The 14,327-nt window shown below is 38.0% G+C and overlaps 1 protein-coding gene across 2 annotated transcripts in view; it reads right to left on the bottom strand.

The window, feature by feature from the left end:
• Nucleotides 1–14,327, bottom strand: part of LOC126263693 (protein-lysine N-methyltransferase EEF2KMT) — a 40,225-nt gene that overhangs the window by 7,335 nt on the left and 18,563 nt on the right. For both annotated transcript variants that reach the window (XM_049960832.1, XM_049960823.1), the window contains one exon: nucleotides 5,595–5,783. In XM_049960832.1, the coding sequence (XP_049816789.1) occupies nucleotides 5,595–5,783 (189 nt within the window). The remainder of the gene's footprint in view (nucleotides 1–5,594; nucleotides 5,784–14,327) is intronic.

The raw sequence follows: 14,327 nt of genomic DNA, 5'->3' as shown, positions 1-14,327 counted from the left end.
TCAGACCATTGTAAACATTTAATCATGATATTTAACAACAGTCAACCAAAGGTGAATAATCAGAATGAGTAAGTACTTTATACATCTTTACCAACATCAGAAACTGGAAATGGTAACATTAAACAGTTCATGACAATTTTTATTCTTTTGAACCCCAGTTTTTTTTTTCATACTATGTCTTTTTCTCAAATTATTTTTAATATTGAGATATGAAGCAAGGATATTAAAGTTCTGCACAATATTTCCTTTGATTAATTGCAGTTGATATGGTATTGTATGCTACAGAGTTCTAAGAAGTTTCCTTAATATTAAAATTTCACCAAAAATAATACTAGAAATTTTTACCAAACATACTTAAAGGATATCAGGCACCAAGAATTTGTTTCGAAGATGAAACTGCCAAAATGCGATTAAATAACAAAGAAAATTGTGAAACTTTAGCAAAATTTTTTGAAGCTGTTGAACTGTCCAGTTCCAACAGATAAATTAGAATTTCCAGTGACACCTCAAAATCTAGAGGAAGATTTACCACCCACAAATTTAGAAATTCTTGAAGCCATCAAAACACTCAAAAACAGTAAAGCAAGTGGTTCAAAAATGGTTCAAATGGCTCTAAGAACTATGGGACTTAACATCTGAAGTTATCAGTCCCCTAGACTTAGAACTACTTAAACCTAACCTAACCTAAGGACATCACACGCATCCATGCCTGTGGCAGGATTCGAAACTGTCACCGTAGTAGCAGTGCGGTTCCGGACTGAAGCGCCTAGAACTGCTTGGCCACAGAGGCCGGCAAAGCAAGTGGTGAAGACTCCATTACAGCAGAATTATTTGAAGTGGTTAGAACCAAAAATCATAAAGGATCTACAGTTGCTGTTTGAGAACATTTGGAAAACCAAAAAGATTCCAGTTGAATGGAAAACACAAAAGGAGACAAACAAAATGTCAATAATTACAGAGGAGTGTCACTTCTGCCAGCGGCATACAAAATATTATAAAAAATTCTCCTGAACAGAGTGGTAGATACTTTAGACAAACAACTGGGAGAATATCAGGGTGGTTTTCAAAAGGGAAGATCCTGTGCAGAACAAACTTTTAACTTAAAAGTCAATAATTCACCATAGAATGTTAACCAGCAACCCAATAATAGTGTCATTTATTGATTTCATGAAAGCATTTGATTGTATAGACAGAGAAACAATAGATAAGGTCATTAGAGAAGTTTGTGTTAAATCAAAATTAGCAAATATAATTCGTGAAACACTAACAGGTATAATATCTAAAGTCAAATTAATGGAGCAGTATCTCAGCCATTTGAAATAAAAACTAGTGTTGGACAAGGTGATGGTTTATCACCTTTACTGTTTAATTGTGTTCTAGAAAAAGTGTAAGTATCTGGAATTCGGAGCTAAAAAAAAGAAAAAAAAATCACAAAATTGAATCAATAACTCTGGGAAGGAAAACAAATGGAATCAAGGTAAATTGCTTGGCTTCTGCGGATGATTTTGCAATACTTTCAGAAAACTTGACAGAAGAAGTTATTCAAATAAACCTTTTGGAAAAAATAACGAACATAACTGGTCTCAAAATTTCAGCTGAAAAAAAACAAAATTCATGACAAATATAAAAAATGTGCCAAAATTCATAGAAACACAAATAGGGAAAATAGAGTGGGTAAATAAATTTAAATATCTTGGAGAAACTACACAACAGAATGGACTAGAAAAATCTGAAATATATGTAAGAATTAACAAAAGGGAAAGGGCATATGGTCTGAACAAAAATGTTTACAACAAGAAATGTATATCTAGAAAAACAAAACTAAAACATTAGACCACACTGGTACCACCAGAATGTTTATATGGATCTGAATGCCTAACGATGAACTATAAGATGGATAAACTAGAGGTACTGGAAAGAAGGATTATTAGAAAAATAATGGGCACAATAAAAACTGCAAATGGTTGGAAAATAAGAAGTAATGAGGAGATCTACAAAAATATAGAGAAAATATCCGAAGTAATGGCCAAACGAAGATTAACCTTTTTCGGACACCTCTACTGAATGGATGGAAAAAGATAATAAAACAAATACTCCTATATTTCTGGATGAAGAAATCGACAGTAGCATGTATTACAGAAGTAAGGAAAGATCTATAAAGAAACAACATCAAAGAATCAGAAATAGCAGAAAGAAACCGTTTTAAAAATAAAATACTAAATTTGGAAGGCTTTTAAAGCAGAACAAATAAAACATCGGGAACAACATAAAGGAAGAGACTTCATGGGGAGAAAATGAGGGAATAGTGGAAAAATAGGAACGAACAACAAAGGAAGAAGAGGAACTGAAGTAGTTGATGTGAACATAGTTGGTCAATACAATGGTTAAAAAAAAAAAAAAATCATCACACTGAGCTCATAAGTGTGAAATTATACAATGTGCCATGTACAATAAACTGTACTGTCTGCTGCAGACTGAACATACATTCTGGTAACAATCCCTTAGACTTTGGTTAAGCCATTTCCCCATGATACCCTTTCTTCCAGGAGTGCTAGTCCCACAAGGTATGCAGGAGAACATCTGTGAGTTTGGGCGATAACTGACAGAATTAAAGCTGTGAGCGTGGTTCGTGAGTCATGCTTGTGTAGCCTTTAGTTGATAGAAAAATTGGCTGCAAAAGGTGTACGTCCCAGGTTTGAGACCTTGCCTAACAATTAGTTATAATCTGCCACGAAGTTTCAGATCATTAGACACTCCGCTGCAGAGTGAAAATTGTTTCTGGATATGGTAAGATAAGGAGAGTGTGCAGGAAGAATTCTATACCTTTAAGTAGATCAGAATGCTCAAAATGCTGTCACATTTGTACGAGCACACGTCTCATTAGCAGAATGAAGGAACGAACAACAATTTTCTTATTATCTTAGACAACTCTAGATGGCTTTACAGAGTGACACGCAAGTGTTGACTTGCAAATGGTTACTACAGTAAAGTTTTTGGAAACTGGAATGAAAAACCAATATTTCTATTCAGAAAATTAAAAAAGATCTTGAATAAGAAATTATGGTACTGAGTATGTTACCATTAAGACAATATTTGCAGCAACTGTACATCAGTAGCATCATAAGAAAGAAAGTTTGAAGTTATCAAGAAAATAAAAATGCAGGGTAAATGAGGACAAATTGAAGAAAAGTTCCTTTCAAACCAGTGTTGCTTTTAATGCCTGGAAGATGAATCATAATTCAACAGATACCATATGATAACTTTGCTAACACAGATGATGTCAGAACACGCAAAACCAAATGATGGTCAACAGATATCAAATATGACACAGTTGTTCTCAAAATGATTTCAAAATAGTAATGTCAACTCAAAATTACACTGAGTGTGATACTTGCAATGTGACTCATTTTCTAAAAGCAAAAGTAGAAACAGCTGCTAAATTTATCTAGTACTCATTTCCATTTGTGGCGAAAAAGTTCTGAATAGGCAAAATAGTAGTGTAACTTAAAAAAAAAGGAAATATTGTTTCACTCTCACTTACAAAATACTGCCTGTAAATTCTACCACACAAAAGGTCGACACCATCTGTGTGTAACCTTTCATCGTCATTAACTGGGACATGTTCAAGACATAGGCATACAGAAATGTTTTCGTAAGAACTGAGACCAAAAGCTGTCATTTCACTGTTCCATAAATCTTTATCGGTTTTATATCAAAACTGAAATTTTGTCATCAAGTGATGTCAGGCAATGGCACCCACTTAACAACATGAAGTTGTTATGTACAGCAACATGGTACCAAACATTACTGAATCAAAAATATATGGTAGTACAAATCCGTCCATTGTTTGAAATGCCACATGAGAACGCCTAGTGATACAGGTTAAAAAGTTACAAGCACTTGACATAATGATAAAAAACGTATGTCCATAATAGACGCATAAGACAAGTCCCATGTAACCATCAAAGTGAAAGAAACACCACACTGGTCACATGGCACTTGGTTTATATGTCCATGATGGAAGAAATACCATGCTGGTTACATGAGATGTGGCTTATGTATATATCATGAACTTAGGCTTTTATGATTATGTTAAATGCTTGTCACTTTTTAACCTGTGGTAATGTGGTGTTTGGAAATATAGATGGATTTGTACCACCATATGTTTTTGATTTTATAATGTTCAGTACCATGTAGCCATACACGATATTTCATGTTGTTAAATGAGTATCATTGCCCCACACCACCTCATGAAGACAAAATGTCGAAATCACAATCGTGAAATGTAAACAATAAAGATTTTTGGTACAGCCTAAGCACAATGACAACTTGCAGTATAGAGAAATGTTTTATATTATTTTTACTATAAATTTGATGGACTGCTCAGTTTTTTATCATGATGTTTTAAGAAGGTATTTCAGATACAGTAATAGTAATCCGGAAAGTTCTTTATACACATGATTGGAACTTTATGTAAGCAGTGAAGTGATAGATTCTGTATTATTCAAAATGTATGACACTTATTGCAAGTTACATTGGCTAGCGCAGGATAGCTTGCAGTTGCATTTCTGATACTAGCAGTATGGTGGGTATAATGTAGATGTGTTTTGCAGTATCTTTGTAATTTTCTGGGAGAGCTGAAAAAGGTAGCCAGTTTCCAAACCTATGAAAATGACAGTGTGTTTGGCAGGTGATGTAACTGTTGGTGCTGCCATTTTCAAAGGTTATCATCCAACAGCTTAAATGACTAAGGTATTACATACAGAGTTGAGTGGAAGTTTTATGAACTTTGAAGAGAGGAAAAAATACATCTCCACCTGAAATGAGGCACATTTGTATAAAAATACCTGGGATGACTGAATGTAGTTTGGCTTCGTTCATTTTATGACTTGCATTTTGTTTCTGACATCTGTCTCAAAGAAGTTCATTTAATACGTATGTGCATTTGCATTTCCAGTTATTTTATGTGTGCAGTCTCACTTTGTACATATTAGTGCTATTTATGACACTTCTGTATCTGAAAATAAGTTTTTAAGAGAGCAGCCAGACTGCCATTATTTCCTGGGCAAATTGCATAATTAAATTCAAGTGTTAGTCTCTAACTCTTTCTGAAGATGGTGTCTATCATCATTAATTCTTAGCCAAAATACTAGTCTAGGAACTGATGATCTGCCTGCTCTCCAAAAACTCTTCAAATAGTTTTCTGTCAAGAAAATTTTGAAAACCACAAAATTCTGTTTGAGCAATACAAATCCATAGTACACAAGAATCTGTATGACTAGCTGATAGAGGGAATAATTTATAATGGCTTGCATAGAATACATACCAGGCAATGCTATAACAGTAATTCAAAATACAATGTGGGCTATTTGACATAAATAATGTTTGAGATAGAGTATGTTAAAACCATGAATTACACTCTAAAAGTTTATAGCAATCAAACAACCTGTGTGAAATCTGTATACCATTGTTTTGTTTCAAGGTTACAAGCAGAAAATATTTGGTACTGTTTCAAAAATATTGTGGAAGCAAACAATTAATTATTCAAAAAAGGCTCCAAAGTGATCAATTTTTCAAACTTAAAAAAAATTCACCTGCCAGCTGTGCAGACCAGTTGTTCCTTGAGAAATTATATTTCTGCTCTCTTTCAGACTAATGCAGGTACTGGAAGTATCATCCAATATGTAATGTTTAAAAACAGTGTCTTGTTCCTTTTGGTAAGACAAAAGATTACAAAGATTTTCATACAGTTCATCACAGACTTCTATCCCTTCACTTTCCAGCTGTAAAACAAACCAAAGACTGGGGATCAATATATTGGGCAATTTGTATGTACACCTTCAAATATCAATGAATACAGTAGAACATCAATCATCTGACCTTCGATTAACCAACTACTCTGATTATACGACCATCTGTCTGTGCTCCGCGCCAAACAGTGTGCCACCGATTTCAATCGCTTTTAGTCCTGTCATGAATTACAAGCAAGTGAAAGTTGGCTTCACTGGCGGAAAAATTGTCATGACATTAGGCAAGTTGCTATTTCAGGAGAATACCTGTTTGCTGATGATAGTGCTGGTAGAGAGTTTGTTGAAGTTTTTTTTTAAAAAAAAAAAAAAAAAAAAAAAAAAAAAAAAAAAAAAAAAGGGTCAGAAAATGAACTGCCAGCTGACCCAGTATAAAATGTTGATGAGACTGGGCTAAACAGTAAAATGCTTCCTCAAAACTCTTGCCTCAAAGAATCTTTGTAAGCTTTTTGAAGCACAGGCACATCACTAGCAAAGGATAGGCTGACTACTGCAACATGCAGCAAAGCAAATGGCGATCAAAAATTGATGTTTGTAATCTCAGATCTAAGAAGTCAAGAGCCTTCAAAAACTATACATGTCAGCCCTTACTGTTTATTACAAAGCTAAAAAATGTGCTTGGATTAATGGTAATTTCTTTAAAGAATGGTTTGTGACTTATCTGTTCCGACTATTAAAAAAATACTCAAAATCCCAAAACCTACCATCCCGTGCAATTGTATTGCTGGAAAATGCATCAAGCCACCCCTCTGAGTCTGAACTTCAAGAAGGTGAAACAAAAGCTATGTCTTTGCCCCCTCCTCCCCTCACCATGTGACTTCAATAATCCCACCAATGGACCAGGGTGTTATCAACTGGTTAAAATGACCTTACAGGAGGAAGTACATCATCAGCACTTTGTGACAGTAAACAGAAGAGGGCTGTAATCTTTTTGAAGCAATGAAGAGCATCAACATGAAAGATGCAATTTACACCATTGCTCACACTTTGAAAGAACTTGAGAAAATCACTCTACAATAATCACGAAAGAAGGTTGTTCCAGCCTAACCCAAGAGCAAGAACTTCCACAAACTAATGAGTCAGATACAGCAGATTAAGCCATTGATTTGCAAACTCTTCAGAATGTTATCCAACCTGTTGATGTATAGGAGACATTGCTGCTGTTACCAACGAAGAATTTGAAGATGATCAGTTCATTGATCTCATTTTGCAACAGTATAGTGCTGAGCAAGAGGAGCTGGATGATGTAGAAAAGGAAGAATATGAAAGATCAGATATGTGACAACAGGCAACTGCTACAGCTGCGGGTGTATCATGGGCAAGGAAGCAGTGTGATGCAGCCACAAAGTCAAGGTTTTAGAAACTGAAACAGAAAACATTTTAGACTTTTTTAAATCTATATTTAGCATGTAAAATGTTCTTTTTCCTTTTTCTTTATTAGAAATATACAGGGCGAGGCAGCTAAGTCATAACACCCCTTGTATCTCCCCACTGTAATAGACACAAAGATGCAGCTTGGACAGTGAATTGCAGGGACAGGGGCTACTTGAATACATCACATTTCATGTTTGTGCTATTTTTTATTACAGAGATATGAGGCCATCTTTTTTTTTTTTTTTTTAATGGAACCCTATGTTAAATTTTAGCGTAACATGATGGGCTTAAAAAGACGGTTTCAAATATGTGTATATCATAATTTTTAGGTGAATAGTTTTTCAGACACAGATATGTTCTTGTATTGTGTTCGTCCTTCAAAGCGGCGTTGTCCAATGTGACCTTTCCTGTTGACCACTGGGGAACTTACCAGGGAAGGCATTGTTTTCCTGCTTCTCGATAACGCCACAAGGTGACGCACGAGGTAGCTGGAGAGTAGGGTATAAATGTGCTGCTGGAGTAATGAGACATTGCATTTCTGTCACAGTTTCTTGGAGCAGACACATACACCAATGAAGAAAAGTTAGATATGCTTCTAGTGTATGGTGAATAGTGAAGAAATGCTGTTGCAGCAATAAAGCGATATGGACAGCTGCATCCTGATCGTGAGCATCCTACGTGCCAGCTTCTTGCACGTATTTGCAAGAAACTTCTTGAATTGGGATCATGGAACGCCATACAGAGGACAAGGCATAAAACCGCAACTGGCGAGGTACACGAAGAGGGCGTCCTAGGATTGGCGCATAAAGACACTACTGTTTTGTCATGACGTATCGCCTCGGAATGTGGTATAAGTCAGAGATGTGTTCTACGCATATTGCACCAGAATAGGTTTCACCCATTTCACCTCTCATTACATCAAGCACTCCCTGGTGTGGATTTCGAACAGCACCAGGAATTTTGGCGGTTTGCTCTGCAGCACCTACAAGATGATCCGATGTTTTTTTCAACAGGTGCTTTTTACTGATGAAGCGACTTTCACCAACCACGGTAATGTGAATTTGCATAATATGCATTACTGGTCAATATAGAACCCTCATTGGCTTTGACAGGTACAGCATCAGCAACCGTGGAGTGTTAACGTGTGGTGCGGCATCGTCGGAAATGTCATTGTGGGGCTGTACATCATTCCACGTATACTAAATGGTAATAACTATGCACAGTTCCTGCAAAATGTTCTGCCCCTTTTGCTGGAAGAGGTACCACTAACTACGTGTCAGTGCATGTGGTTCCAACATAAAAGACGGCTGTCCTGCTCACTCTTCCTGTGTGCCTACAGAGCTGTTAAATGAAAAGTTCCCGAATTGTTGAATAGGACGACATGTTGAAGTGAAGTGGCCAGCCCGGTCTCCTGATTTGACCCCTCTTGATTTTTTCTGTGGGGAGCAATCAAACAAAGTGTATGCTCAAATACCAACTATGCCAGACAATATGAAGCAACGTATCATCGAAGCCTGCGCTGATATCTCACAACACCCTCACAGCCATTCACAAATCATTCAAACGGCGAATACAATGGGCATTGCAGCAGAGGGGAAGTATTTTGAGCACATGCTTCAGTAAAGTTTTGTATCATGTACAGTATGTATTTTGCACCTGTGTGTGTATTTGCTTCAGTAGTAAATATTTTCAAATAAAAACAAATACCTATGAAATAATTGTGACCAATAAGGGCCTCCTCATTTACATTTGTATTTCTGTTACTTAAAATGTATTAACATCTCGTAGCATTTTAATACTGTATGTTGGCTACTATTTTGGTACCACAGTTGTCAAATAACTCAATAATATTTGCGTGACATCATCAGTTAATTTTTGTGCAAAACATCGCAGTATGTATTACTTTTGTCGGGTAAATGGGCCTGTTTGTGTAAGGACGGACTCATGACATTTACCATGTACTCTACACAACAGGAAAGATTGCATTGATCAACGCCGCTTCGAAGGATGGACACGATATGAGACCATATCTGTGTCTCAAAAACCATTCGCCTAAATATTATGATATGCACAAATTTGAAACCGTCTTTTTAAGCCCATCATGTTACGCTAAAATTAAACATAGGGTTCCATTTAAAAAAAACCTAAGATGGCCTCATATCTCTGTAATAAAAAATAGCACAAACATGAAATGTGATGTTGATTTATTACATTGTTTTGAGCTCTGTAAATGACTTGTTTCATTTTCCTCTGACTATCCGACTATCCAACCTTTTTAGTGCTCCAACTACTGCCTGGTCCCGAAAGTGACAGTTAATCAAGATTCTACTGTAGTATATGTATCTGTTAATGTACATTCATACATCATGTTCCACAGATCCTGACTCCAAGACTGAGTGAGGTGGCATAGTGGTTAGCACAGTGGACTCGCATTCGGGGTGACGACAGTTCAACCCCGCATCCCGCCATCCATATTTAGGTTTTCTGCGATTTCCCTAAATCGCTCTACGCAAATGCCATGATGGTTTCTCTGTAAGGTCATGGCCAATTTCCTTCCCCATCCTTGATACAATCCGAGCTTGTGCTCCACCTCTAATAACCTCAATGTTGACGGGATGTTAAATCCAATCTTCTTTTTTTTCTGACTCAAAGAAGCAACTTAAGACATGAGGAAAGACAGCTTGCATGCCAGTTCAAATCCAATCACCAGCAAAGATGTTACTTTACAATTTCTACAAGATTGTCAAAATGTCTTATGTTTGTAATGTTTGCATATGTTGGAATATTTGGTGTTTTGTAAAAATATCAGCATCCCCCATCCAGGGGGCAGTTCTGATGTGTCTGTATGTTGTTGAGTGTGATAAACCATACTCATTGCTAAGTGTTGTACTTCACTAATGGCCCCACTTTCGGACTTGGACTTGATAGTGGTTACAACGTGACACCATTTGGTACACAGACAGGAACCAGAATACAAGCAGTGTATTTTCCAAGGTCTGTATAGTCAGGAGACCAGTGGATTCCAAAACAGCAGTAATTCAGGCATCCACCAGCATTTCTGGAAATGCTGGCTAGGACCTGGTGAAACGGCTGAAAGGATTTGTCTGAGTCACCAAATACAACAAATGTGTTTGGCAAATATGTACTTTTACTAGGTGGGCACAGCCCAGCAATTATTCAAGATTAACAGACAGAAGTCTACATCTGGGATAAATTCCCAACAGATTCTATGAACAGAATGTTTTGGTCCTATTCCTTTGTAAATGTGAATGTGACAGAGCTGACAAATCTCACATTTCATGGAAGGTGTCATGAGAAAAGGGTGTGACAACAACAGCTGGTGCCGGTACATCAAGGAAATTCAACATAAAAAGGAATTAGATGAAAGAGGTATGAACAACTCCAGAGTGTGATCCCTATGGCAGTTATGGGAGACCACTATGATCTTGCCTATCTCATATGCCAGCTAGTAAAAGAAGAGACACAGCAATTTGTGGCAGTCAGAAATTTTGGGACAGACACAAGAGACAGCAGCCATGGACATTGCCCCCATACATCAGACAGTAACAGAAACTGTTGAAGAAGGAGAGTATCAATCTTTAGCACCAATTTATGCCACCAGTCAAGCATGCCATGAAGAATCGACTCACAGAATTGAGAATTATGCTGCCGCAATCAAATAAAAACCCAGCACCCAACCAACACAGGTACAACCATCTCCTCTGTCAAGAATAGCGCTCTGCAGAACAACAGGTACTTGGAGGCTGAAAGACAACATGCTGGTATGTTTCCCTGGACACACTGTACACTACTGCACAGAAATAACTGTAACTACTGTTACACTACAAGACTTCAACCATCACAACAGTCCAATTCAAGTCAGTCAACTGCATACTTGGGACCTGTAGGATGAATGTCGTCACCAACCCTGAACAAGGTCACTCCCCAAAAGGCCGTAACCATTGACAGTTGCTGTGCAGAGATACTGGCCACTCAACCCTAGCTGTCAAATTCAGGAGAACTAGATGAGGTGACCATTTACACAGGTGTGTCCACCAAAAATGAAAATCCTCTATGGATGATAGTTACCTACAAGTCAGAGAATCTCATTGACATCAATCACTGATGGCCAACCTGTCCATCCCCTAGTTATCTCAGGGGCTTCTTTTTTGCTTATCGTCACCACATATGGAAGTAATTGTACTGAAGGTTGCAAATTGAAAATTCATGCAGTTGGCAGAAACATGTACTGCAAGAACAGCTATCAATGACAGACAACAACCACTTAAATTTGTCATTTTAACAGAATGTAGTCATATTGTTATCCTCAGATGGGACTTTCTGCAGGCATCACGAGCAGTCAGACTGTGGAAGAGCAGTCTTAACTGTCGAAGATCAAAGCTGCAGATTGATGAAATTATTCCAACAAGCACGTATAACAAAGATTGTTCTGGGTCTTTGTTTGCCATTGAAGTATTGTTATCCTACTGTCACCAAGGAGATGAATTTCAGTCATCAATCAAGATTCTTAGTTCAACTGTGAAGCTGTCATTGGAAGCAAAAAGCTAGATAAGCTCACAAAATAAAAGATGGTCAAAGAGTTCTTTGGGTTACTAATTATCACAGGCAGACACAATCATCACTAAACTTATGTGTGTCAGAACAGCTGAATTAATCCAGGATGGGCAGCTCAGTACATGGACGAAGAATTGTGGTCTGCTACCACTACAGACAACGAAGTGCAGGAGGCTACTATTGAACTGTCAACAGGAACTCACCCGATCTATGAATAACATCAGTGAGTGTTAGCCATTCTGTGCCAATTTTTGAATGCTTTAAAATTTAAGGTAGAGATAGACAGACCAGGTCCACAGTAAAACCCAATGTCATCTGCCAGTTACCCAGTGCTAATATAGTGTGTTGCTGGCTGAACAACACATAGTACAGGAGGAAGTGAAGAAGCTGCTGCTTCAAAATGAGCCCACCGAAACTTTAGTGCATCCTTGGTACTCTCCTGTGGCCAATGTGAAAACTTGTGTGTGTTGGAACAGCTGAACCAATACTCAACTATGGACATGGAGCCAGTCTACTGACGAATAGAGGAAGACCAGAAAAATACAGCCTTATAACACACAGTGGTTTCTATGAGATCAAAGTTATGCAGTTTGGATTATGTAACACTCCAGGCATCCCTGAGTGTATGATGGACAACCTGCTTCAACACCTTAAATGGATGACATATCTTTGCTGTCTGGATGACACTGTTATTTTTTAAAAGATACTTTAAGAACATATAAGCTGCTTGATAACCATTCTCTATGGTGGCTGCCTAGCCAGAATGATCAGTCAGGTCAACTGGCGAGATGGGTACTGAGGCTTCAGGAGTTCGATGTCACAGTGGCATACAAAAACCACTGCAAACAAAAGAATGCTGACTGTCTTTCAAGTAGTCCTTTGGCAGAAAATGTAGTGTTGATGAAGTCTTAGTAATCACTGCATTAAATAATATTGCTGCTGAACAGTTGGGAGATCCAGCACTGCTGAAAACTGTAGAAACACTGGAGGAGGAGGCGGAGGAACTGGCCAAAGGAGAATTCCAATTATTAATCAGGACACTGTGTAAGAGGAATTATGATCTAATGGGGCAGATATGGTTGCTCATCATCCCAGCTCATCTGCAGCCAGCGATCCATGATGCTTCAGCATCTGGTCACTTGGTATTTGTGAAGATTCAGGACTGAATCATATGTATCACTGGCTAGGTCTTTAACTATGTTTTAGACAAAGTGTGAGCCACTGTAAGGAATGTCCAGTAATGGAACAATGTGCTGCAATTAACTCCAGGACATCTGATACCAATTTTGCCTAAGCAGCACCATTCCATTGGACTGTAACTGATTCCTTGGGGAGGTTCCAGAAGTCAACAAACAGGATGGATGGATAATAGTCTGCACCGACTACCTCCCCCGCTATGCTGTTACCAAAGCTGTGCTGACTGCCAACACTCTGGAAATTTAAATTCCTTACAGACAACATCATTGTGAAGCACTGAGCACCCAGTGTGATTAACTCTGATTAAGGAAAATGTCTTCAGTTGAAACTAGTATATAGGTAATTTCAGTTCTGAGGTCACCCGCAGAATGACAACTGCCAAGCACCCAAAGATGAATGGCCTCAAAGAACACTTTAATGAGATGTTGGTAGATGTGCTCTCAATATAAATTGATATCGGACAGAGAGATTGGGATACAATAATGCCTGTCATGACATTCGCATATAGCACAGTGAAGCAAGCACTACAGGCTTCACACCATTCTTTCTGCTCCATGGTCACAAACAAACAATGGTCACACTGTTATCATTTCAGTTGCACAATGTTCAGAATGACTAAGTGAAACATCTCATCAAAAAAGCAAGACAGCTGCCTTGCACATGTTTCCTGTATATGCAAGAGGAGGACTGAGAGCACTAGAATGCCAAGCACAGTCTAGTGCGACACAGCTAAAAAACTATCAGAAAAGTTACCTAACCACTACTTTAGGTAATTTCATACTCTTTGTTGCTTGTTGGACATCATACATGAAGTCGAGGATTATGACCCAATGTCAAGAAGACAAAAGCACATAGATGTCATCCTTGCCTTCCATATGAAGTCCTACTGCAGTCCTGAGGTGCAGATCGATGGTGGGAGCTTCTCATTCGAGAAAACTGGAGTCCAGATCAATGATAGAAAAGCTTTCACAAGAGAGGCTTCCTTTGATCCTCATCTAAGTGAACAGGATGTGACATCATTACCTGAATGTGAGGATCCTCCACCGCTGCCATACTGAAGACCATTGACAAAACCTACATGTAGCTCCACTGAGATAGCATGATGCTGTTTGTCAAGGAGAGGGAGCAATGCCACAAGCTGCACTGCATAAATGGTTATTTAGCAGTTAACATTGGTTGTTTAGCAGTTAACATTGCTGGTTATCATGCTGAGGCTCTCCAGTTCAAATCTGATCACCAGCAAATATTTGTTATTTAGTATTTATCATTTCTAGAAGGTTCTCAAAATTTCTAATGTTTGCATATTCTGGAACATTCAATGTCTGTAAAAACAGCAGCACACTTCACCCAGGAGGCAGTTTTGTTTTGTCTGTA

This window comes from Schistocerca nitens, chromosome 1 (genome assembly GCF_023898315.1).
Source record: "Schistocerca nitens isolate TAMUIC-IGC-003100 chromosome 1, iqSchNite1.1, whole genome shotgun sequence".
Classification (NCBI taxonomy): domain Eukaryota; kingdom Metazoa; phylum Arthropoda; class Insecta; order Orthoptera; family Acrididae; genus Schistocerca; species Schistocerca nitens.
This window is presented reverse-complemented; position numbering and strand designations above follow the sequence as displayed.